This window comes from Podarcis melisellensis (assembly GCF_964234715.1).
Source record: "Podarcis melisellensis genome assembly, chromosome: 3".
In the NCBI taxonomy this organism is placed as follows: Eukaryota; Metazoa; Chordata; class Lepidosauria; order Squamata; family Lacertidae; genus Podarcis; species Podarcis melisellensis.
The window spans coordinates 21,934,309-21,959,411 of NC_138530.1; the positions used below are offsets into that span (position 1 = coordinate 21,934,309).

Below are 25,103 nucleotides of genomic sequence, written 5' to 3' on the forward strand. Positions count from 1 at the left end.
TTTGACTAAGGGTCAAATAGTCAGGACTTGGAGATGTTGTACACCTGATAGCACACGCGCACGCACGCACACAGACACACACACACACTCTCTCTCTATAGGGGATTCATTTGTCCTTCAAATACTCAAGTAGATAGTGAGATGTTCTGCGGTAGAAAACAAAGCTCCCGCTTCTCTGCCCCAAGCTTAAAGACATTTACCTCCAGCATTTGGCCTTTTAAGACTTTTTATGGGCAGTATGTTTCTTTACTCATGCTGTTTCTACTTTCCATTGCTTTATATAACCACAAAGATAAGACAGATAGAAAAACCCCTGATTATCATTAATAGTTTTGGCCACCTCATGAGAAGAGAAGACTCCCTGGAAAAGACCCTGATGTTGGGAAAGATTGAGGGCACAAGGAGAAGGGGACGACAGAGGACGAGATGGTTGGACAGTGTTCTCGAAGCTACCAACAAGAGTTTGACCAAACTGTGGCAGGCAGTGGAAAACAGGAGTGCCTGGCGTGCTCTGGTCCATTGGGTCATGAGAGTCGGACACGACTAAATGACTAAACAACAACAACAACATCTTTCTACACAAAAGTCTGTGTATGGAGCCCACATATAAGAGAATTTTCCCTCCTGCTGTCTATGAAAGGTTGCTTTTGGGTACACTGCCAGCATAGATGTATCTTCACATTGGATATGGAGAATGCTCCTTCCAGTATTGGAGCAGCCTTTTTGCTGCTATTAATGCACTTACACTGCCTTTCTGTCAAATCCTATAGTACGGGGATATAATTTAACAAGATGTTTACATACAAAACCACCAGAGTTCTATCCAGTATTAAGTAAACATACTGGATCAGAATTCTACTGATCAGAATTGGGCCACCACCAAGCAAGACCAGACCATTTGAATCAACCAGACCTGTGCTGTGTACAGCACCAACACTTACATCTCAAATGTGCCTTTCAAAAAGGCAGTAAGAGATCCAATGTGCTCCAAGTATCATTTTTGTTGTACTAAATGCAATTTTAGATCTAAGGAACTGAACTGTACAGAAGTCAAAGCAGCCTTCCATTGCTGCTCATGCATCAGGCATTCCAGTGGTATGGCTGAAGTTAGAGGCAGTAGTAAATTCTGAACTCAGAATTTGTTGTTGTGAAAGGAAAATGCCTTTCCCACATTTCTGAATACTGTTGCTCACCAACAGGTTTTAAGGAAACCAAACTCCTACTGTTTTCTCTATCATTCATTTTGTGGTGGTTGTGTATATTTTTAGCAAGAGCAGCCACGTGGATTTAAAAAAACAAAACTCTTACACTCTCACGAGTCCCTTCTGATTCTATGATTCATATTTGTAAATAAATGGAAATCTGATCACACAAACTACCACTATCTCTCCCTAAACTTGTGCATACTACAGTTTATTGTGCATTAGAATCTGCCTGGGTCACCACTGATGTAGTTCTGTGTATAATTCCTGAAACCGAGAACCCGTGGGTATTTTATCTCTCTGTTAAACCTTTAAATTTGTGCATAAGCAGCTATTCATTCAGTACATCATACATCCTAGGCATGACTTTTTTAAAAAAGCCCTTCAGTCCAAACTGGGACTTCTTACATCCACTCCCATGGGAAGTGGTTTGCCCAGTCTAAGCTGCCCAGTGTAGGTGGGCAACCCAGTCAGATGGGTGGGATACAAATTATAAAATAATGATTACCAGAGATGCCAAGGGGCGGAGTGGATGATGGGGGAAAACAAGTCACTTTTGGATTTGTCACTACTAACTTTAAGAGGATTTGGTCTTTGTGGTATCTTGGATCTCTGGCAGAAAGGCAATGTATAAATGACATCTTTTGCAAACTATTTTAAATTTTAAAAATGGTATTGCTGGTAGGTGAGAAATTTAAGAGTACATTTCTTAGCACTTTGGTGCCACACAGTGGTAAAACTCTGCAGGACAATGAAAAAATTATCTTTTAGGAAAAGCACTTGTCTCTTTTTACCACGCAAAAGTGAATATATTAATAACTTTAGAAACATGGAGATTAAAATATACTCTACCAAACATTTAATGCAATTAGTAACTCTAAAACATATTAATACTCAACCAATATTTGGTCTTCTGAGCTACATTATAATGTTATACTCCAAGAAATCAAGACACACTACAAGGTGCTTTAACAATCTGAGCAAAAAGTCTGTGAAAATGATCAATGTTTAAATGGCCTCTAGATTATGACAGGAATCTGAACAAATGCAACATTTGAATGAAAGTATATTAAAAAAAGATATACACATGCCAGTGCTAATGGACCTCTGAAGCTAGGTAAAAACTATGTTTAATCACCCATGCACTTATTTAAAGTGGTGCCCCTCACATGGCTGATGTAGTTATGTTGCTATATAGGTTGACTTCATATTGTTGCATTTAAAAATTGCTTTATTGTATTTTAATGTTGTTCCTTGCTCTGGGATTGTGTGAACAATGAAGAGCGGATTGTAAATAATTCACGAGTGAGTGAGGAAGCTTGTTTTGATGATTATGCGGCCAATGTTTGGGTGCCTTTCAAACTGAGTAAGGATTGTAACTTTGCTTGAAAGCACTGGAAAATTAAAGCCCAAATTTGTCCAATGGAATAAGGAGCACACATATTAAATGGAAAACTGTGACAGATCCAAGCAGGTACACCACCTGTATACTGTACTTAGGCTGCAATCTTATGCCCACTATTTGGTAGGGTAATGCAATTTCTATGCACACTTACTTGAGTGGGAATTATGTCCCACTAAACACGAATAGGAGGACTGAGCTGTAAGAGCACAATCCTTGTCAAGTCGACAATTTCTCATGTACAGAATTACAATCTAGGCCCCACAGACTGACCCCCCAGCAAGCTTGCCAAGTTTGGGCCACAAGTATCCTAACTGCTGATGTGTTCAGAATTTGGTTCCTGTAATAAAAATGAACCTGCCAGACATCTTTGGCTGGCACAGTGTTCTACTTTGAAAACTCAGTTTTGATTGTCTGAATACGGAAGTTATGGAATAAAGTGTTGTTCTGGGCAGTAGCACACACAAAATGTCAGTTTGCAAGCTTAAAAACTACTTTTTTCTATGTCACCGAGAAGAACACTTTATTTCTTAACCTCAAAACTCAGAAGTAAGTCCCCTCGTCAACTTTTCCCTTTTCTTGCGAGGAATTCTATTCGGAATAATGGAATTTCCCTTAAAAACAAGGGACACGTTGACAGCTATGCCTCCCGTGGATGGTAAAATGACCAAACTCGCCTGCTGCATTGATCACAGGGGGGTTTAACTCCGGGGGGGAAAACGCTTCGGGGCCGAACTGTCAGTCTTATTATAAACTCCGTGCGACTTTAACTCTCCCAAGCAGGATTGGGCACCTTTACCTCCACTGCCCTGCGGGGCAGGGGGGATATTATCGAGGAGGGAGCTGTGTCCTGCCCAGATGCCTCGCTGGACTGCAACTCCCATCAGCCCCACTCAGCAATGGCCAAGGGTCAGGCATGATGGGAATTGTAGTCCAAAGGCACCTGGCGAGCCTCAGGTTCCCCACCCCCGTTACGGCCCTCCATTTCTCCCTTAAGCCTAGATTGCCCCTCGGGCTGCATCTCCAGTCCCGCGCCTCGGCCTCCCCGTTTCCCCGGCTGGCTGAGTCGGTCCGCGGCGCATCCAGCGCGCTCGGCCGGGGCCTCCCCGCGCCCACCACCTCCGGGCTCAAAGGAAAGACGTGGCTCGGCGGGCGGAGCGTTGCCTGTCTGCTCCTCCGTCCGGCCCCTCGCGGCGAGGAGGCGGCACCACCAGCAGCCGGCGGAGGAGAGACTGGCGGGGCCGATCGGGGCGGTAAGCAGCGGGAGGCGCGTAAAAGCGCGCGGCGGGCGAGCTCTCTCGGCTAGGGTGGGCGCTTCCCTGGATGCGCTCGCCGCCGCCTTTTCGTTTGCTGTGTTGCAGGTGGGGCGTCTCGTGCATTTTTAAAACTACCCCCTCCAAAAAAAACACAACCCAGTAAAGGGTTATTGGGGACGCTAAGCTGTTCCCTGAATCTAGCTCCCAAACAGCAGGGTCTTCCTTCTCCTCCACTGCTTTGCACCGAAGAAACCCGCTCCTGGGATTCGGGGCCACGCGATGTAACGCGCCGCCCATAAAGCCCAATCTGATCAAGCGTGCACGCTGCACCTTTAAGGGACATCGGAAGCCCAGTTACACTCCCCCCCTCAAAGAATTCTGGGCCCTGTAGTTTATTAAGGGTTGCTGGGAATTGGAGCTTGGCGAGGGCTAAACTACAGTGCCAAGGATTCTCTGAGGGAGAGAAAGTGCTTTGGATGCGCCTTAATGGTATAATGTGGTGCATAGCCATTCTCATTGACCCAGCCTCGAAAGTGCAGTGCAGGTGGTTATATAATTAGGCTGCAATCCTCGCCATGCTTTGAAGTTGTTTCCATTGAATTAAGTGCGGCTTACTCTTGACAAAATGGAAATAGGATTGCCGCCTTTGTGGTGAAGAAGAGGCACCTCTCCCTGCACTCCATTGCAACGTGTGGAGATTTGTGCAACTTGCTGCCATGAGTGTGATGGCCGTCAGTCATTTATGGCTATGTGGGTATCTTTGTCAACCTAGCAGTTCGAAAGCACGTCAGAGTGCAAGTAGATAAATAGGTACTGCTCCGGCGGAAAGGTAAACGGCATTTCCGTGCGCTGTTCTGGTTCGCCAGAAGCGGCTTCGTCGTGCTGGCCACATGACTCAGAAGCTGTATGCCGGCTCCCTTGGCCAATAAAGGGAGATGAGCGCCACAACCCCAGAGTCGGTCACGACTGGACCTAATGGTCAGGGGTCCCTTTACCTTTACCTTTAGGTATCTTTGTAGATCATATACCCAAGCATACATTGCCTATGGAGTGGCTAATGAAACAGATGAAATAGAGGAAAAAATAAAAAAATAAAATGTCCAGTAGCACCTTAGAGACCAACTAAGTTTGTTCTTGGTACAGTGGTACCTCGGGTTACACACGCTTCAGGTTACAGACTCCGCTAACCCAGAAATAGTACCTTGGGTTAAGAACTTTGCTTCAGGATGAGAACAGAAATTGCGCGGCAGCAGCGGGAGGCCCCATTAACTAAAGTGGTGCTTCAAGTTAAGAACAGTTTCAGGTTTCAGGTTAAGAACGGACCTCCAGAACGAATAAAGTACGTAACCAGAGGTACCACTGTATAATGAAACAGAATAATTCATGGGGGGAAAATAACAATAATAAGAGCAAATAAAACAATTGCATTCAATAAAAATGATTGTTGTAATGTCTTGCTTGTAGGATTCCCTGAGTTGATTGGGGAGCAGGGGGCTGGACAAGATTTTTATCTGATCTGGTGAGGTTCTTCTGATGTTCAAACCTGACTGATCCCTGGTGCTGAAAAGAGGGAGACCAAATGAAACATTTTGCAGAATCTGGGGTGGTTAACCATTATCCTTCCAGATGTTATTGGACTCAAACTCCCACCAGCCCCAGTTATCATGGGCACTGGTCAGGGGTGATCAGAGTTGTCCAGCAATATCTGGAGAGCCACAAATTAGCCACCCCTGTGATAAAGGAATTTCTTGGAATTTTCTATTCTAGGCTGCAGGTTAGACTGTTCCCCCATCCAATGTCTGTGGGTGTGGAAAGTGAGCCAAGTCAGGGAAGAGAGTTCAAGCCAACCTTTCTGGCATCCTATTTTGGTGTGCAGGGTATTTATTATTATTATTATTTTTTGTGGGAGGACATTCAAACATACAATTTCCCACTTGCAATGTGAAGTAAAATGAAATCTCTACCATTTGATGCTGCTGTATGTGCAGACTGGCCTAATTTCTGGGGCTAAGCCATGGTGAACAGTGGCTCCAATTAAACTCAGGCAAGTTTTGGAATGAGGGGAACCTGTGGGTGGTTTCTGTGGCTGTTTGAGAGTCAGGGGCACAACATTCTCTCTAGCTGCAATCGACTGTTGTCCTTACATGTTCACCAACTCCACAGGTCATAAAAAAGTGTATTTATGGGTAGCTGTTGGAATCCAGATGGAGTTTAGATGGTTAATGGTTGGAATTTCATGGGAACAGATCTATCCATCTAAGTGAAGAAACAGATCTGTTCATTCCAAGAAGTAGCTGTTGTAGGGAATGTCACAGAATTGATTTAAGGGCAGGTCTGTGTTGCCCCCATATAGAGATTACACACTGCAAACATTATCCATGTTGTCAGATGGCAATGGTGGTCGCTCGTGAGAAACCAGTCAGGACTCCGACTTGTCTTTTACAGGTTTTATTTAGGTGCAAAACTATGTACAGTGCAGAACCACAAGTTCATGTCTGCCTCAGTTGCTAGCAGAATCCGGGAGTGGTCGTTTCCGGGTCCTCCCTCAACATAAGAGCTTAGTCACCTTTTCCTTCCTTCCTTCCTTTGTGTTTTACACCTCTGTGCAAGGTGGGCAACGGAAGAGGTGTGCTTCCCTCCTGGCCGACTTGGCCAGGAGCGGTGCTGAGGCTCCCAGCAGCATCTTCTGGCCCTTTCCCCTCCTTTACCCCGAGGTGTGGCTTTCCCCACCCTCAGACTGACGAGGTGCAGCGCTGGGGCTCCCAGCAGCATCTTCTGGTCCCTTCCCCTTTTCCCCACCACAGGAAGAGGAACTGCTACGCAAGATTTTTGAAGGTTCCCTGTAACCCAACTGCCCCTCTGCCTCCCTTCCCTGTTCCGATGGCAGTTCCCTGACACATGTGTTTATACTTCCATGCAGCAGTGGTAACATGTAGACCCTCTGAGTGTTTCCATGCTAAGATTGTTTATTGATGCTGGTTCTGTACAGAACCATGGCCTGGTGGGTTTTATTTTTTATTTTTTAATGCATTGAATGCTTGAGTCATAACAGAGATTTGTTCTAATTGATTTATGGAAGCGTTTCCAGTATTGAATTGGAGAGCATAACCACAGAACCAGTAGCTTACAGTTTTATGATTTACAAGCCTATCTCATTCAGGCTGATATGGTCGTGAACAAAACTATCACCTAGTTTAGTGCAAACTAGTGCAACTTAGAGCAAACTTGCAGGTCTCCAGGGTGAAGGTCACTGCCATAGTGCTGCTGCCTTGTTTCTGCTATTTTTGTGCTAACAGAGGCTAAACTATGGTTTGCTTTGTGTTGCATTGAACCCTGGCTTGTGTTTTGTCTTAGGTAGACAAACCATGAGCCCAGTTTGTGCTGTAAAGTCTGTAAAGTCTTTGGATGAAACCCGACGGCAACCTGTGTTTTGCTGGAGTTTGCAATCAAGTTTTTACATTATGGACAAAGCATTACCCATTGGTAAATTATGGATGAAAAATCTTAAGACTAGCTCATAGGGTCTATGAATATTTTCTGAACTTCTTGTGCAGCTTAGGTATAAAAAAATCAACTGCCACAAACTTTTTGCAAAGCACAAAGGTGAACAGGAATTAAACAGTCTTTACTTTTAAATTGTGCATTTTAAACAGTGTTGGTACCAAGTGTCAACTTATAATCTTTTTCAGTAGGCAATTCTTTAATCTACCAAAATGGTTTTAAAGAAGAAGAAAGAGATTCAGGTTGATGCCTTTGTTCTTGATCACCAACAGCTTGAAAGACTTCACTGTAAGTATAATTAAGTTGTTTAGTTTGTCTCTCTAGACGTATTTCAGTGGTACTATAATGACTTTTTAAATCCAGTCCTCTTGATGATACCTTTTTAACTTAAAAAGAAAAATCAGCCCTTTTCATGTACTGTAGTTTATATGCTCTTCCCACCCCATTTTGAAAGAGTTTCTGCACTGAAGATCAAAATTAAAGGGAAGCGTTCCAGAATGCTTGATTTTGTTATTTTATAATTCTCCTTAAAGAATGTATTGAGGATGCCCTTGAGACACTTTCCTAATTTTCGGGGAGGGGGGTTTGTAGAAAGTTGGTAAAAAGTAGGTCCTGTGGAAGCTGTAATTCTTGTAAAATTTGCTAAATATTCTGAAGAAGAAGAAGAAGAAGAATACCCTGCTATTCTGACTGGGTTGCCCTAGTCCAGTGGTGGCCAAACTTGGCCTTCCAGCTGTTTTGGAACTACAGTTCCCATCATCCCTGACCACTGGTCCTGTTAGCTAGGGATGATGGGAGTTGTAGTCCAAAAACAGCTGGAGGGCCAAGTTTGGCCACCACTGCCCTAGCCACTCTGAGCGGCTTCCAACATATATAAAAACATAATAAAACAAACAGCTTTCCTTTAGGTTATATAGTTATATAGTTACTCATCTCATTGACATCTGATGGGAGGGTGTTCCACAGGGTTGAACTCATTCTGTGCAGTAATAGAGCTTGGGCAATGTAGACCCCACTCCTATATCTTCTCCAGAAAACTATATTTTCGTCTTTAATACAGCACTTATCCAAGAATCGGATCTAGACATCTGTGAGTGGAGTTTCACTTGTGGAATGTTCCTGTAAGAGAAAGAAGGAGAAATGGTTTTCACCGATTCTCCCAGCAGCCCCTGACACTCCCTGAAAAGCAATTATATGTGGGTTGAGGAACTCTCTGGAATAAATGAGAGGTGGCAAAGGAGACTGGAGGAGGGAAAATGCAGGAATTGGTGACCACTGTTTTCCCTCACCCTCTCTTTCCAGTTGTGGAAGCCTCTGTTGGATCATAGCTTCTTCTGTGAACAGATAGGACCCTGCTGGAAACAGAAGGACTGTACTGGATTCAGAGCATTAGTTTCAGATCAGAGAAAAATAAAACCTATGCAGCGTATGAGCAATTGACAAGGGGGAAGTCACCTCAGGGAAGGTTGTTGTTGAACTGCCACGCCCATCAGCCCCAAAAGTTATTGTCTAGCAGCAGCTGGTGGTCTATAGGCTTCCCATCCCTGGCCTGCAGTGTGATCCGCCATCTTAGCTTGTAACTGCTGGGAATTCATTCACCCTCTTCCTTTTAGCTGAAAGCAGGCTAGAGTGGTAGCTGTTGTGTGTTCTGGTTATAGCTTAAGACACGATTGGGCTTCGTTACTGCATTTTCCAAATTACTCTTGGTTTGTACTCTGCCTGAAGTTTCTTTGCTGTGAATCCAAATGATATGTTTTCAAGTTGGGGTGATTTTTACTGGATGTTCTACATTCTTAATCACAGTTGTTGGATTCAATACAGAAGATGCTTTCTATGTCTCTAATAAATGCCCGGAAATAAGAACTTCAGCAGGTGTGTTCTCGCTTATCGTAGTGGTAGAAGAAAGCAACTTTTGAAATTATTGTTCCTTGGTAAGGCACAAGAACCGTTCTTGTTTGATTTGTCAACTTGCAATAGTATATGTATATATATGTGTGTTAATGGGTGTTTCAATTGCTTGGGTCAGTGACTCATTCACCCCTCCATAACAGAAAAGATTTAGGAATTGGCATTTATAATACGCACATGGTGGAATATTAAAGGTTTTCTTTTCTCTTTCTTTCTTTCTTTCTTTCTTTCTTTCTTTCTTTCTTTCTGCATAGCTTTTGCAGATGCTGAAGGACAAAACCTAGCCTCTCTGCTGCTGCGTTGTGCACTGTTACCTGATGGCATCCAGCAAATCCATTGTGTCAAGCAGGTTTGATTTTAGTAGCGTTAAAAATAGTAACATGGAAATGTGTAAAGAAGAGCTACAGATTTTTCTACTAACGATTTTCCTACTAGTTAGGAGTGGTCGAAGCCCAAGTAAACCAAACAAACAAATGTGATCCAAAAACTAACCTTTTGTAGTGCTGTGTTTTCTGCAGTTAAATTCTACTTTATTTGAACTTATAACTTGATTGAAGCAAAACAAATACATTTTAAAATAGGGATGGCTAAACCCCATTTCAGGGACTGGATTAGGCGCTCTGGGTAACCTTTTTCTGGCCCCAAGGCTCAACTCTCTCTCTCACTCTCTCTGTACAGGCAGTGACCAATTTATGCGCGTCCAATTGATGCAAAACCATGCATGCGTGCATCCCAGCAACCTGAAAGCAGCTTGAAAAGGGGATGGGTGGGGCAGGGTGGGTGTAACAGGGTGAGACAGGCTCCCCCGATGCACATGCAGGTCAGGAATGTAAACCCACAGATCGTGAACTGGTCTGTGACCGTAATACTAAATTTCTTCTTATTATTATAAACCCACAGAAATCGGTCGTTGCCTGTATATATAGTTTAAGTAGACACAGTTCTTCAATTGAGATGTCAATTGGCTTCTCCCCAGCCCTCTGATATTTTATTTGATGTGCAGGAAGTGGGGGGCCACACCACTGCTGGCAAGTGTCTCCCGCAGGATTTGTCAAGGTCCTCGGGCCCAAAGAAGGCTAGCCACCCCTGGTTTAAAAGAAGTAAGAGTATCCAGAGAACTGGAACACTGAGTTGGAGAACTTTATAATGCAACTTTGGTTGTAGATCGCATTTGCATTACACACATTGTCCTTGCCATAGCTGCCAACTGTTCCCATTTTTAAGGGAAATTCCCTTATTCCCGAATAGGATTCCTCACAAGAAAAGGGAAAAGTTGACAGCTATGGTCCTTGCTGACTTCGATCGTATAGCCAAAAGATAGATCGTGTTATCTAATGTTTTAGTAGTAGACGTATCTGTATGTATAGGACGATGCAATAGCTAATGCTGGATTCTAAAAAAACATATTAATCTTTGTTGTGCATAGATTGTGCCTTTACTAGAGAAGATGGATAAAAGCTCTTTGTGTGATCCCATGGTTAAAAACTGCTTAGATGTTTTGGGAGCGGTGTTCTTATCTCTGGATGTGAAGAACCCTTTGAAAAAAGTGTTGGCAAGGTAAATGTGTAGTTTTTGCCTATCAAGTTTGGGGTGTGGGCAGGGCCAGCCGTCCAGTTTGGAGGACAAAAATAGGAAGGGGCGTCAACTACTTAGCCACCAGAAGTGTGTGTGTGTGCATGTGTTTGTGTGTGTGAATGCATCTGGGGAGCTACTGTAAGTTTGTGCTTTGCAAATAAAGAATTAACTACTGGTCGTTTGTCCTGCTTGGGCTCAGCGTGCTTGGGACAAATGGTCTGACTTGGTATAAGGGAGATTCCTGTATCTGTAAGGGTCTCCCAGCTCTCCAGAGCAGATTTTGGGGGGAGGAAGGAATTCAAAGAGGAAAGGGAGGATTGGCAGAAACCTTTCCCTTGTCCCCTTCCATGAGCTGGAGCTTAGACATGAATGGAGCTCCAGTCACCAGGTTTCCGGATCTGACCCTTTCTGTTTAGCACTTTGTGATCAGTTCCTCAACAAACCCGCCCATATTTCTGGGCACTGTTTGCTTGACTTTTGTTTTGTTCCTGGCCAGAGCAACTTTTGTGTCTGATTTTAAGACTGAATAGGATTTATAGTTTTGGCTATGCTGCACTGTAGACCAGAGCTTTTGAAACTGTGTGTTGTGGCACGTTTAGTGTGTTGGCTGTAGCGTATTGTGTGAACGCTCCCTGTGCTCCTTCCAGGGCTGGAAAGGGGTTAGTTTAACTTCGGGTTTGCTAGTATAGTGGTACCTTGGGTTAAGTACTTAATTCATTCTGGAGGTCCGTTCTTAACCTGAAACTGTGCTTAACCTGAAGCACCACTTTAGCTAATGGGGCCTCCCACTGCTGCCGTGCCGCCAGAGCCCAATTTCTGTTCTTAATCTGAAGCACTATTTCTGGGTTAGCGGAGTGTGTAACCTGAAGCATATGTAACCTGAAGCGTATGTAACCTGAAGCGTATGTGACCCAAGTTACCACTGTAAAACTGAACGACTGTGTTGCAAAATGATGCATGTTTAAAAAGTGTGTCACCGACATGAAAAGTTTGGAAGGCTCTGCTGTAGACAATAGGGATGATTTGATCCCTGTTGCTTTTAATATTGAATTAGAATGTGCCGTTTGAAAAGAAGGCATGGACAATATGGTTGCAGTTTGTGAAATGGTGAATGTTCTGTTGTGAACCTTGGGTTTGAAGTGTTGGCTGCCTCTGCCTTATTCGATTCTATCCTCTTCTACCAGAGATGGGATGAGTTTTCTACTGAATTGCTCTCACCATTTTTGACTGAATGCTCTCTACCTCAGGTTCATGGATGATGTCTCTATTCCTTTTGATGCTCTAGAAACTGTCAAGAATCAGACTCACATTTAATTTTACTAGAACAGTGAGTGCCACAGTTTCTTATCCTGTAATCAGATTCACTAAAATTCATGCTGAAGTATTATGGCGCCCAGAAAGATCGAATTACATGTCCTTTTAAATTCCATGCTTTTAGCATCTACATCTCTGATAACCTGGCCATGCTCTCTTCTCATGCAGCTCCCTAAACGGAATTCCTGAACCTCTTATGGCAGAAGCTACACAGAGTTTTGTGTTCTGCCTCAGAGAAGAACTAAAAACGACAGACCTGTCTCAGTACAGAAAGACTATGGACAACCTTGCTTCCTGTATGGAAAACAACACTATAGGTATGATGATAAGTTTATAACAGTTTGGAACTTGCAATTATTACAGAAAGAATTTATATTGTTATGATAAGTAAAAGCTGCTTAAATACATACTTTCATCTTTCAGGTAAATCAAGTGTGAATATCCTGTTCAAAGAAGGTAAATTCTTGACATTTCTGCTTAGGTTAAAATGTTCTAATAGTGCCGCTCCATGGGAATTATGAAAACACTTTTCTACTCTTTTGCTAGCTCTTTGGGCGGTAGAAAGAATTAGAGAAGGGGATCTGAAAAAGTGACTTTAGGTATTACCGACTACACTGAAAATGATGCAATCACTTTATATCTGTAAACAAGTGCTTAAAATCCAGGTTGCAGGCTTTCTTCCCACATGTGATTATTCCCTGGGAGAGTGCTGGCAACCTGGCAAATTGGTTTCTGTACCAAAGGATGTCGCTTTGCATAGCTAGCACATTTCTTAGCACCCTGTCTGCCCCACAAGGTGGCAGAAGGAATTTGGAGCAGCTATTGGAACCTTTATCTTAAACATTAATTGAAATAAACTATTTCACTAGGACGTGGGTGGTGCTGTGGGTTAAACCACAGAGCCTAGGACTTGCTGATCAGAAGGTCGGTGGTTCGAATCTCCATTAAGGGGTGAGCTCCCATTTCTCGGTCCCAGCTCCTGCCAACCTAGCAGTTCGGAAGCACGTCAAAGTGCAAGTAGATAAATAGGTACCGCTCCGGCGGGAAGGTAAACGGCGTTTCCGTGCGCTGCTCCGGTTTGCCAGAAGTGGCATAGTCATGCTGGCCGCATGTCCCGGAAGCTGTATGCCGGCTCCTTCGGCCAATAAAGCGAGATGAGCGCCGCAACCCCAGAGTCGGTCACAACTGGACTTAATGGTCAGGGGTCCCTTTACCTTTACCTATTTCGCTTGTTGGTATTTCGTGGGATTGATATGGTGGTAAATACTTTAATCTATGGAGGCAAAATTGTGCATGGGTTATTGAGTACACAGATTATAGCCCTGTTTTAGCCTTCATGGACCACAAGGAAGAGTTCCTGCCAGTGAGATGTACTTTTCCGTTTTATCTCCCCGCTGCCTTGCAGCAGACCACTGGGACTGGTTCACACGTGCCTGTTCTTCATTTAATTACAGCATTATCAAGTGGTCATTGTAAGTTACGTAGCACGACCAGCATGCGGTTCTTTACTGGGCAGCATGTCCTTGCTCCCAAGGAGATTGGAATCCATGTTTCAACAGTGGAGAGGAGATGGTGGCGAATGAAACACTCAGGACTCTTTATAGCACCCAAAATGCAATTTTTTTTAGAATGCTTTCAGTTCCCGCATTCAACTGACAGTCATCAAATGGAGAGAAAGCATGTGATGTGAACCAGGCCTGTAATTAAACTTCTTAATTGCTTAACGCCCCAGCCTCTAGGCAACATACAATATAAGGAGTATGTCATTTGTATCATAGACTGTGGCACTTGTCTTTCTCTTTCTGTATGGTAAAAGTGTTGGGAAAGAATAGCAGTGTCAGGATAATAATAATAATAGTTAAGGTAGTTAGTGCCATTGTTTCAGGCAATATTTATTTTCGAAGCATTTTTATTAATGCCTTCTGACCTTAGTTCAGAAGCTGGCTCGCAAAATTTAAAGCGGCAACTAAGGCCATGAAGCAAATGTGTGGAACCCGGCAAAGCACAGCCATAAAACGTACATGGAAACCAGGAAAACAGATCAACAATGATAATGGCAGCAAGGAGTTCAAATGTGCCCCTAAATGCCTAGATTTATTTTTTTAAATAAAAAAAAATATCTGGTGCACAAAAAAACCAAGAGTAGGTCCCAGACAGAAAAGGATTTCCATAAATGAGGGTTTGTCACTGAAAGCCACTAACAAATTCAGAAGGTGGAGACATTGTAATCGGTGTCTCTAATGACTTTAAGAATAGGGCAGGCTTGTATGGAAGTTGGTAGTCATTCAGATGCCCAGCTATTGTATAGCTGTTTATTCTCTGTAGATGTCTCAAGTTTCTACCAGGATTTAAAGATGGAAAAAAGAGAACCTGGAGTATCCACTGAGATGCAGTTTTGTCATTTTGAAAAATATTACATCTGTAGTCTGGCATTTCATTTATCTATTGCTGCATTATCTTTTTATGGGAGACCTATTTATATCAAATACTGGCTTATGTATGCTTTCCAACTATATTTTCGCAGCTCTTCAATTTCTGCAGAAATCTGTGCTTGAAACAGAGGAAGAAAACAGGTGAGAACTGCTTCGTGTAAAATGTGTGCTGGTTGGAATGTGAGACACACTGTGTAGGGACACAACAAGGTCTGTTTGGAACAATATTGCCCTTGTACTTCCTTTGAAATCCCTGAGATGGATGAGCTGCAGCAATCTGTGATTCATAGATAAGTTCCTGGAGTTCAGTCACGCTCTGTAGAGAGGAAACATTGCTGTTTGGTTTTCTTTAAGAGTTTATCCAAACAATTCTGAAATCTGAGAGGAATGCAGAAGAATATAAAAACAGTTGTTGAATGGTGCTGTTTAGAGTTCTGTTTAGCAAATTTCCCCCAGTAAGTGAGGACTTGCTTTTTTAATTCCAGGGGCAGAAATTAAGGATGTCCTTTTTTGATGGGCTGGCCAATCTAATCCTGAAGATTCAGAGGGTTGCTTGTAGGCTTTGGCTGTATTTGCCAACAGGTTTCCTACAACTATAGGGACGTGGGTGGCACTGTGGGTTAAACTACAGAGCCTAGGACTTGCCAATCAGAAGGTCGGCGGTTCGAATCCCCGTGATGGGGTGAGCTCCCGTTGCTCGGTCCCTGCTCCTGCCAACCTAACAGTTTTGTTCTCCTGGAATGGAGAATTCCTGAGATTCAGTAAGATGTTTTAGACTCTGTTCAGAAAGCAACTCGAGTGAAGCCATTTGGAACTGAGTTTAGTTTTAAGCTTGGTTTTCTACAGCCTAATAGTATGGCCCCTTTCCTAGATGATAATAAAAATGTAAGAACCAACTCATTGGTGAAAAAGAGCTCAGAATGTTTTTAAGCTGCAGAGAGGTGTACCCTTTTAACGGCAAACGGGTTATTGTATTTTAATATTCTGTTGGAAGCTGCCCAGAGTGGCTGGGGAAACCCAGCCAGATGGGCGGGGTATAAACAATACATTATTATTATTATTATTATTATTATTATTATTATTATTATTCCCACACAAATAACTTGGTCTCACTTATCTGCTAAGCCTAACAGTTGTTGGTGGCAATTGCAAAACCAGTCAGCAACTTGTTCTTTAAACAGATACTACATCAACATGGAAGTCCTTTTGAATTTTCAAAAGATTGCTGTTCTAAGAAATATAGCAGTCATGAAGAATATGAAAGAGAGAGAAAACAACTCCCTGACTTACTGAGCTTGTGCAGAAAGCAGAACTTGCCTATCCCATTAGGCAGGATGAGGCCACTGTTTCAGACGGCGGAAGCCTTCCTGATGCCCTGTCACCTCAAGCAGCAGCGGCGACGAAGTGCTGCTGCTATCAGCACCAATTCTGGGATCTTGGATCTTGCCCAGAATTGGCACGGATAGTGGTGTGGCATCTGACAGCTGTGGATGCGGCAGAGCAGGTTTCACACACCAATTCTTATTAGAAGCATCCACACATATTGTTGATTTTTCTTCGTTGATCATTTTCTGAGACCCTGTTATGTGTCTTGCCGCCACCCTGTTGATAGTGCAGTGCATGAGACCACAACATAGTTCCTTCTCCCTGGTGGTGCCTACATTGTGGAAATCCCTTCCAAGGTCAACTCATTGATTGTGGGGTTTGCATGGCACATTAAGACATAGTTATTTCAACAAAACAAAACAAAAAATCCTTCCAGTAGCACCTTAAAGACCAAATAAGTTAGTTCTTGGTATGAGCTTTCGTGTGCATGCACACTTCTGAAGAAGTGTGCATGCACATGAGAGCTCATACCAATAACTAACTTAGTTGGTCTTTAAGGTGCTACTGGAAGGATTTTTTGTTTTGTTTTGACTATGGCAGACCAACACGGCTACCTATCTGTAACTTATTTCAACAAAGTTGAAGTTGGTCGTTGCCTGTGATGGAAACTCATGTCACAGTTAATGGATTAATTTGATGCTGCCATAATACACGTTCAGGTGACTAATACCGCTATTCATTTTCAATTTTCTTATACATTTAAAGAAAGCTCAGTGGAAATCGCATTGCTCAAACTCGGCTGATGCACGATTTGTTGATGGGTGTTAAAGTTTCAATGATGTTGATACAAAAAATTCAGGAAAACGTTCAAGGGAATTTCTGGAAGATGTTAGATTCTCCTATTTGGCAAAGTATGTGTGGACTGCTGAGCCATTTTTCACACTTCTTAATTAATGGTAAGTAGTTCTGATATTTAAGGGTGTTTTTTAAAACTCTTCTTACTATATTGGGCATTGCCTTTTAGTAAGAAGATGAGAGTCGTTCTGAAGGAAGAGCAATATGAGGGAACCTCTTGGTGGTTTGATGTATTTTTTTTTACATTCTAAGAGTGCAGGGTTTGGAAAGAGAGTTGCCTTGTTTTGCTATCTGCGTTGTGTCCCTAATGGAGAAATTCAGCTCAGCTATAGGATGCAGACCAATTTTCTGAAGCTGTAATCAGGAGGCGTAATCAGCAGAAGTCCTTTGCCCCCAGCCCTAAATGGTGGGAGCATGCGCTGGATTGCAACCCCTTATGTAAATACAAGGAACCCTTCTGTTTATGGAAGGGCTACCTTGTATTGAAGCCAGCATCCCTAGTAAGAATTGCCACTATCATTTGTTGATAGAAAATATTTCTATAAAAGGTGTTGTGCTGTTGTCTTGCGAATACATCAGCAGCAAACTAGAGGCCTGCTTAGTTGTGAGTACCTGCTGTTTAGGCTTGTAATGTGGACGTTAAAATGTTAAAGAAGATGCAGATTCTAGATTTCCATTATATCTTGTGTAAGTTCCCAGAGTTCTCCACTGCACTTATTGCTGTGAGAGTTCTCCCCTGGTGGTTTTTTTTTTTTTGCACTATACATGTTACGGTTACTGTGTTGGATGCCGTCAACAATAAAAATGGAATATATTAAGAATAATTAGCAGTTCTGGAAAACAATAAATCTGAAAGAAAATTTAAATGTCCACACTAGAGCCAGTGTGGTGTAGTGGTTAAGAGCGGTAGTCTCGTAATCTGGGGAACCGGGTTCGCGTCTCCGCTCCTCCACATGCAGCTGCTGGGTGACCTTGCGCTAGTCACACTTCTTTGAAGTATCTCAGCCTCACTCACCTCACAGAGTGTTTGTTGTGGGGGAGGAAGGGAAAGGAGAATGTTAGCCGCTTTGAGACTCTTTTGGGTAGTGATAAAGCGGGATATCAAATCCAAACTCTTCTTCTTTGTAATACTAATATATTTCAATTTCTTTTTCTGCAGAAGACCTCTTACAGACTGTCCAGACTACAGCAGGGTTGGCTGTTGTTCTCTTTATTAAGACCATGTTTGAACCAGGTGAAAAGCTACCTTGTTTGGTAAGTGCGTTTCCTTTGGAAAAGTAAAAACAACAACAACAATGTCCCACAATTTACTTAATTTTCAAAGTGTAATTAATCATAAGGCGAAATCCAATGTAGCATGAGTGGCATATGTGTGTTCTCATGCAACAGGATTTGTCCTTTCTTCCCCCCCCCCCAGCTCCCCCAATTATTTTGGAGCACTGGAGCAGATTCTGGGGATGTGTGGGGTTCCGCAGGGAGGGGAGGGAAGAAACCAGAAGATTCATCATGCAGGCGAATTTCTGATGAGTCAGTGAGCAGACAGCATTGAATGGCACCCAAAATGTGTTAAGTCAAGGGAGAGCTGTTATGAAAAATATAGTGGCCGTCTCCGTGTTGTTCACAATATGTCATCTTTTGTGCTTGATCTAGCCCCTATTAGAAGAATTGTTAGTCATTTCATAGTACAATCCTATATGTTTCTACTCAGAAATAAAACCCCTTTGTTCAATGGAAATTCCTTGCAGAGTCCCTTAGAGCGCAGTCCTTCACATTCCTAGTTAGAAGTTGCTCTCGTAGAGTTCAGTGGGGCAGACTCCCAGTTAAGTGTGTATAGGGTTGCAGCCTTACAGCACAATCATAACCATGTCTGCTCAGAAGTAAAAACTATCAGTTGTATTGAATTTGGTGGGAAATGAAATCTATGCATGTGTTCTCAAAAGTAAAAACCCACTTGGCGTCAGTTGGACTTTTCCCTCAAGTGTGCAGAAAGGTAAAGGTAAAGGGATCCCTGACCATTAAGTCCAGTCGCGGACTACTCTGGGGTTGTGGCACTCATCTTGCTTTAATGGCTGAGGGAGCCGGTGTTTGTCCGCAGACCGCTTCTGGGTCATGTGGGCAGCATGACTAAGACGCTTCTGGCAAGACCAGAGCAGAGCACGGAAACGCCGTTTACCTTCCCACCCGAGTGGTACCTATTTATCTACTTGCACTTTGACGTGCTTTCGAACTTCTAGGTTGGCAGGAGCAGGGACCAAGCAACAGGAGCTCACCCCATTGCAGGGATTCGAACCGCTGGCCTTCTGATCGGCAAGCCCTAGGCTCTGTGGTTTAGACCACAGCGCCACCCACGTCCCGATCAAGTGTGCACAGGATTGCACTATTTATTTTACCCTTGTTAAACTTGTATAGGCTTCCAATTTTTTGAACATTTATTGAGTCTGGTGCTTTCTGAATCCTAGATAATTTGTGGTGGTACTGGTACAGTCGTACCTCAGAAGTCGAACAGAACCCATTCCGGAAGTCCGTTCAACTTCAGAAACATTCAGCTTCCAAAGCGTGGCTTCTGATTGGCTGCAAGAAGCTCCTGCAGCCAATCGGAAACCATGGAAGCCCTATTGGATATTCGGCTTCCAAAAGAAGGTTCAAAAACTGGAACACTTACTTCCGGTTTTCGATCGTTTGGGAGCCAAAACGTTTGACTCCCAAGGCGTTTGGGAGCTGAGGTACGACTGTATACTGAATTGCTGAATTGTTCAGCGGTGGGAATCCCACAGAAAAAATAACTTGAGAAAGGTATTATAAGATGCTGCTGAGTTTTTTGCCTCGTTCCCTTTTAGAGTGATTTGATCTTTCTATTCTAAATGGAAAGCTTGGAATAAGCGTATTTTACAAGCCTAGCACTGATCAAGGGAGCAGAGAGCAAAGAGATTAGATTTATAATTTATAGTGGATAGGCATAACTACTTGTGCTTAATAGTGCCATGATGGAAAACATGCAAAGAATCATAGAATCATAAAGTTGGAAGGGACCCTGAGGATCATCTAGTCCAACCCCCTGCATTGCAGGAATATGCAGTTGTCCATCTTGGGATCGAACTTGGAACCTTGGCATTATCAGCACCAGGCTCTAACCAACTGAGCTATCCAGGCGGAAGCCCATTTACATGTTAGCAGCTAGTATTGTGCTTCCTTGAAGTTTTCTAAGAGTCTGGCAAAGCACAGTCTTATTTTTTTTCTCCTCCCCTGTGGTTTAATTAACACTGTATTGCCTTTTGCAGATCAGCGACTTGCTTTGTGGCTCACTGAAGCATTCTGAATTACCAGACTGGTTTGTGGACAGCTGTGGGAGTCTTTGCACTGCGGAGCTTTCTGACTCGGTCCTCCTTTTCCTCTGCCACGGAGCACTCGCTATGCTAGAGTGGAAGAATGGCAGCATGGACCGGAGTATGGAGAAGCTGCTCTTGGATATTGCCTTGACTTTGCTGACCTTGAGTACACGGTAAAACCACATTTTTAAATGGTGTTTTGTTTAGCTGGAGCTTGGGTTCACCCATTACTAGAGCTCAGGTTGCATTATAATATAAATTGTGGAAAAAATGTAGTAAAAAATATATCAGTGAATAGAATCAGAGAATTGTAGAGATGGAAGGGACCATCACCTGGTCCAACCCGTTGGAATGCAATCTTTTGCCCCCTGTGGAACTCGAACCCATACTCCTGAGATTAAGAGTCTCATACTGTACTGACTGAGCTATCCTAGCAGAACCTTAAATATCACCACCACAAGCCAGCCCAAATTGAAAGGCCTTGCAGTGTTTTGGAAGGAGACCTGGGGTTTGGCAAGTCTTTATAGGAAAAGAGGTCCAGTGTTGTGGGACAGCTGCAGCTGAATCTTTAACGCATGTTAGCTGAAGTGCTGAATTGTCCTAAATCTTTCACTTGGTCTGATTGTGGATCAAGGACTTTCTTCTTCAATTGGATAATGTGGATTCATGGGGAAATAAAAGGATTCATAGAGTTGGAAGGGACCCTGAGGATCATCTCTCCAACCTGAATATGCAGCTGCCACCATACAGGATTGAACCTGCAACCTTGGCGTTATCAGACCACGTTCTAACCAACTGAGCTATCCTTGGGATTGATTTCTTGGACCTCTTGGTGCTGCCATCTGTCCTAACTGAAAGCAGCCTGGATACCACAGCAGTGTGGTTTTCAGGTGGTTACTGTATTTTTCCGTGTATAACATGCCGCCTTGTATAAGACGCCCCCTATTTTTGAGGACTCAAATTTAAGAAAATGGGAGGAGATGGCTATATTACCAGAGTTGTTGAGCTTTTTGGGGGACAGATTGACATGATTTGTTGAGCTTTCTTTTGGGGGAGGGGGATGCAGAAAATCACTAATTCGAATGACAAGTGCTAAGAATCGCTCGTGTCGCAGAAGCTGGCAAGTGTCTGTCCGTTTGCAAACAACAGCCGGAAATCGAATGCCCATTTGCCACAGCAGCAGCCAATCCAAGGCAGCTCTTGTAGCAACCAATCACCCGCTCAATTAACGCAGGAGCAGCCAATCCAAAGCAGCCCTTGCTGCAGCCAACAATCACTCACCAAATTGCTGCTTGCAAGTTGCAACTTGCGGCTGCAACCAATCACCCGGTCCCCCAATCGCTGCCCGTGTATAAGACGAGCCCCATTTTTTAACATTATTTTTGAGTAAAAAAAACCCTTGTCTTATACATGGAAAAGTACAGTATCTCAGCTGCCTTGAATGCAGGAGAGGTAGCTGCCAAGGATCTTAACCCACATCTTTTCCTTCCTCTCCACAAGTAGAGAGTAGAGGAGATTACTGCCTCTCAGTAAGGGCAGAAGGGGAGCAGCCTGAGTAAGCAAAGGAACCCCTCTGATGCTTCACACCATGCAAGACTATGGTCTGCCTCAGGCAGAGGAAAGAGGCAAGGGTTCGGGACAGATCTCTAGCTGATGTTTACCTTGTCCACCAGGAGGCTGCTGACTGCCTGTAGCCAAGACAAGTAGCTGCAGGGGTTTGTCCCCTGGAATGTGAGACGAGAGCACGGCCGAGATATGTTCGTGCTGTTTGTTGGATATATTGGCACTGCTTTCCCCTCCAGCAAGTACAGAGAGTGGGTGGGGGGGAAGTTTGAAGGAGATACCAGAGATTTGTCCCTAATCTGCTCCTTGGATTTCATACTATTTCCATTTTCGGGAGAAGAAACTGTTTAAATGAGAAATGCACTCTGTATAGGGCCTAAGATAGCATGTTAGTGGTACACATAGAGCAGGGATGTCCAACAGGTCAGTTGCGATCTACTGGTAGATCTTTGCGAGGTTTTGGTAGATCGGTCGATCTCTGGCTCCCTTTCCTTAGCGTTGCTAAAACTGACTCCTTCCTCGCTCTGTCCTCTATTGTTGTTTGATCTCTGGAAGGGAAGACGGAGCTTTCTCTGTGTTACTGTTTCCATCCATAGTGATCTTTTTGTGAGTGACTTTACCCCTTTGTCCCTTGCCTTTAACTCCCTCCAAAACGGAAGTCCCCCCTAAGTTTTTTAACCCCTAAAAAAGGGTTTTTCTCCCCCCCAAAAAAGCTCAACAACTTTGAGCTGCACCCCCCAAAAATAGGGGTAGATCACTGCCAGTTCTTAATTCTAAAAGTAGATTGCAGTCTCTTGAGAGTTGGCCACCCCTGACATAGGGCTTTGTAACGTTGTGAAAATTGGCAAAGATTTGAGGATCAAAACCAATCCACTTTTAAAATACGGTAATCTTTCTCCATCCTGATACTCCGCTTCTCTCTTGAAGGCTTAAAGAATCTGTTATGGCGGCATCCTTGTCCAGAATTTTAGCTATCTGGACGGCTTCAGCGCTGGATGCTCTTCAGTCAAGTTCTGAAGACCTGAAGTGCAGCCTCAGTGGAAACTCGGGCACTATTGGAAAAATGCTGGATTACGTCTATGCTCACTGGGAGCATCCTCTCGATGCTGTTAGACACCAAACCAAACTGATATTTAGGAACATCCTCCGAATTCACCAGGCCTCAGCAAAAGGACCCATTGTAAAAGTGGACCCATTCTTCTCGGGATTGATTGACAACTTGCTAAGTTTAGAATGGCACGTTAAAGGCAAATACTCGTCACTTGGCTGTCTTGTTGAATGTGTGGGCATTGAAAATATTCTGGCAATGGACAGGACGATTCCTGCGCAGATTTTGGGCGTCATGAGTGATCAGTCTTTTGCACCTTACGCAAGCGATTTGTTGGAAACCATGTTTGTGAACCACAAGAGACACCTTGAGTCCACACTGGAAGGGAACACTTGGATCGACAAATGGCACGAGGCATGGGTGTCTCCCCTGCTGTCAATTTTGTGTGATGGGAATCCAGAGCAAGCCACCTACGTAACAGATTATTACTTACCCAAGCTGCTGAAGTGTAGCCCCGAAAGCTTGAACTACATGATTAAAATCCTTCATACATCAGCGGAATCTAACGTTGGTAAGATCAGACTTCATACCTTGTACTCCAGGTGTGTTTAAACTGGGCAGGTGGGTGGGGAATCCTGCTCTCCTCGTTGGCTTGTTTTGACAGGTATTTCTCTGCAGAGCAGAGGTGGGAGAGATTCTAGGATCCCAAATGCTCAGAGCACAGGTGACAAGAATCCATCTTGATGGCCAAGAACATAGTTTAGAAACCCCCTTTTTATGCCTTCACATAATTTTTCAATAGAGCAAAATAAATTTCGCCTTATATTGTCCTATGTATTTGCATAAAGCTTTCCTTGCTTCTTATAAGGGAGCTTTAAATAACAATACACAAACTAGTTTTTCTCCCAATTTTTGGTTTCCTATAGAAGGGCAATAATATTTTTTTTTTAATTATTGTTGTACTGACTGGTTGATTGCTAGGTAAAATGTGTATCCTGAGAATTTAGAGAAGTAATTTAAAGCTGGTGGTGTTTAGGATACCTTTAGCAATATATTCTTATACCTAACATATTTTGATTTTTAGAGTGTTGATCTTAAGCAGCGGAGCTGAAAGTGGTGAGAAATTGCTGTTTTTGTAGCAGTAGAAAAACAAAGGATTTGTTGTTGTTGTTAATTTATATGCCGTCCATCTGACTGGGTTGCCCCAGCCACTCTGGGTGGCTTCCAGCAAGTTAAAACATCAAACATAGTTAAACAATGAACATTAAAAACTTCTCTGTGCAGGATCTTGCAATACCAGAGGAGCACTCGGAGCTTTGATGGCATGCCTGAGAACAGCAAGAGCCCATGGACACTTAAAGTTTATAGATATGATGCACAGTGGTCTTGTATCCATTACCTGTATCAAACAAGGTTTAGTTCATCAACACGATCAGGTACAAATCTAAGTGTTTTGTGCATGTGTGCTTTTTAAGTTTTATATATATATATTACAGAGAAAAACTTAGTTAAAAACTTCCTTATTCTTTTAAAAGGTGCGAATAGACGCTTTAGGTTTGCTTTGCGAAAGTCACCGGAGCACAGAAATTATTTCCGCCGAAGAGATGCAACTGATTGAGTTTTTTATTAGCTACAACTTGAACAGCCAGTCTCCAGCTGTGAGGCAACAAATCTGTTCCCTGCTGAAAAAGGTAACCTTTAAGCATGAACTTGAAATTCCACATAGGCCTCTTTAGAAGTTCTGTCCACCTTTGTGACAAATGTTCTCAAGCTCCATTACGTTTCGCCCTTGCTTTTTTTAAACATGAAATAAGTTGTGATGTCCACTTCGATGTTTCTCGTTGCGTGGCATCATTGTACCGTATTTCTTTTTTCTTTTTCTAAAGTTGTTCTGCCGGGTACACGAGAGCTCCCAGACAGTTCATAAAATGCAGCAAACGAAGTCCAAGCAAGGCCTGGGCAAACATTCCGTTCCCTGGGATCCATTAAAGACTTTGCATCAGTACAAGGTATGTGTGCACAGAGTTTAAGAACTATGTGGCAATTTCCAAACATTGCAGTAGCCAATGTGATAGGAATTTTATGATCTTAGATATATGGCAATGTTCATAACCGCACATACATAGATCAACACAGGAAGGCCAACCTGGAACCATTTTGATTCCTAAACTGACCAAATGTTTTCTCTGCAAGGTCAAACTGGAAAAGTCTCCCCATTGTCTCTTTCCTCACAAATCCTGTCTTAAGGACACATTTAAGATATGAATAAGGTGTGAGCCTGTGACCTGGCCCAGAAAATAAGTATTTTACCACTGCAAAAGAATGGCCAGGCTCCCCAGGAAATCCAATCAAGTAACCTGCCAGACAGGAGATAAACAAGGACAAGAGAAAAACA

At 43.2% G+C, this 25,103-nt stretch overlaps 1 protein-coding gene across 4 annotated transcripts in view; it reads left to right on the plus strand.

Annotated features, from left to right (window-relative positions):
* The first annotated feature begins 3,661 nt into the window (after positions 1-3,661).
* THADA (THADA armadillo repeat containing) overlaps positions 3,662-25,103 on the plus strand; it is a 153,453-nt gene continuing 132,011 nt past the window's right edge. Inside the window, exons 1-14 of one of the 4 annotated variants that reach the window (XM_081903640.1) lie at positions 3,662-3,857; positions 7,550-7,649; positions 9,524-9,618; positions 10,696-10,826; positions 12,327-12,475; positions 12,582-12,614; positions 14,683-14,731; positions 16,682-16,872; positions 17,931-18,025; positions 20,050-20,270; positions 22,588-23,279; positions 23,993-24,144; positions 24,244-24,399; positions 24,595-24,717. In XM_081903640.1, coding sequence (XP_081759766.1) covers positions 7,574-7,649; positions 9,524-9,618; positions 10,696-10,826; positions 12,327-12,475; positions 12,582-12,614; positions 14,683-14,731; positions 16,682-16,872; positions 17,931-18,025; positions 20,050-20,270; positions 22,588-23,279; positions 23,993-24,144; positions 24,244-24,399; positions 24,595-24,717 — 2,163 coding nt within the window. In that variant the 5' untranslated portion in view covers positions 3,662-3,857; positions 7,550-7,573. Of the gene's footprint in view, positions 3,858-4,590; positions 4,611-7,549; positions 7,650-9,523; positions 9,619-10,695; positions 10,827-12,326; positions 12,476-12,581; positions 12,615-14,682; positions 14,732-16,681; positions 16,873-17,930; positions 18,026-20,049; positions 20,271-22,587; positions 23,280-23,992; positions 24,145-24,243; positions 24,400-24,594; positions 24,718-25,103 lie in introns of those variants that run through there. The other 3 variants (XM_081903637.1, XM_081903638.1, XM_081903639.1) reach the window with 3 other exon arrangements.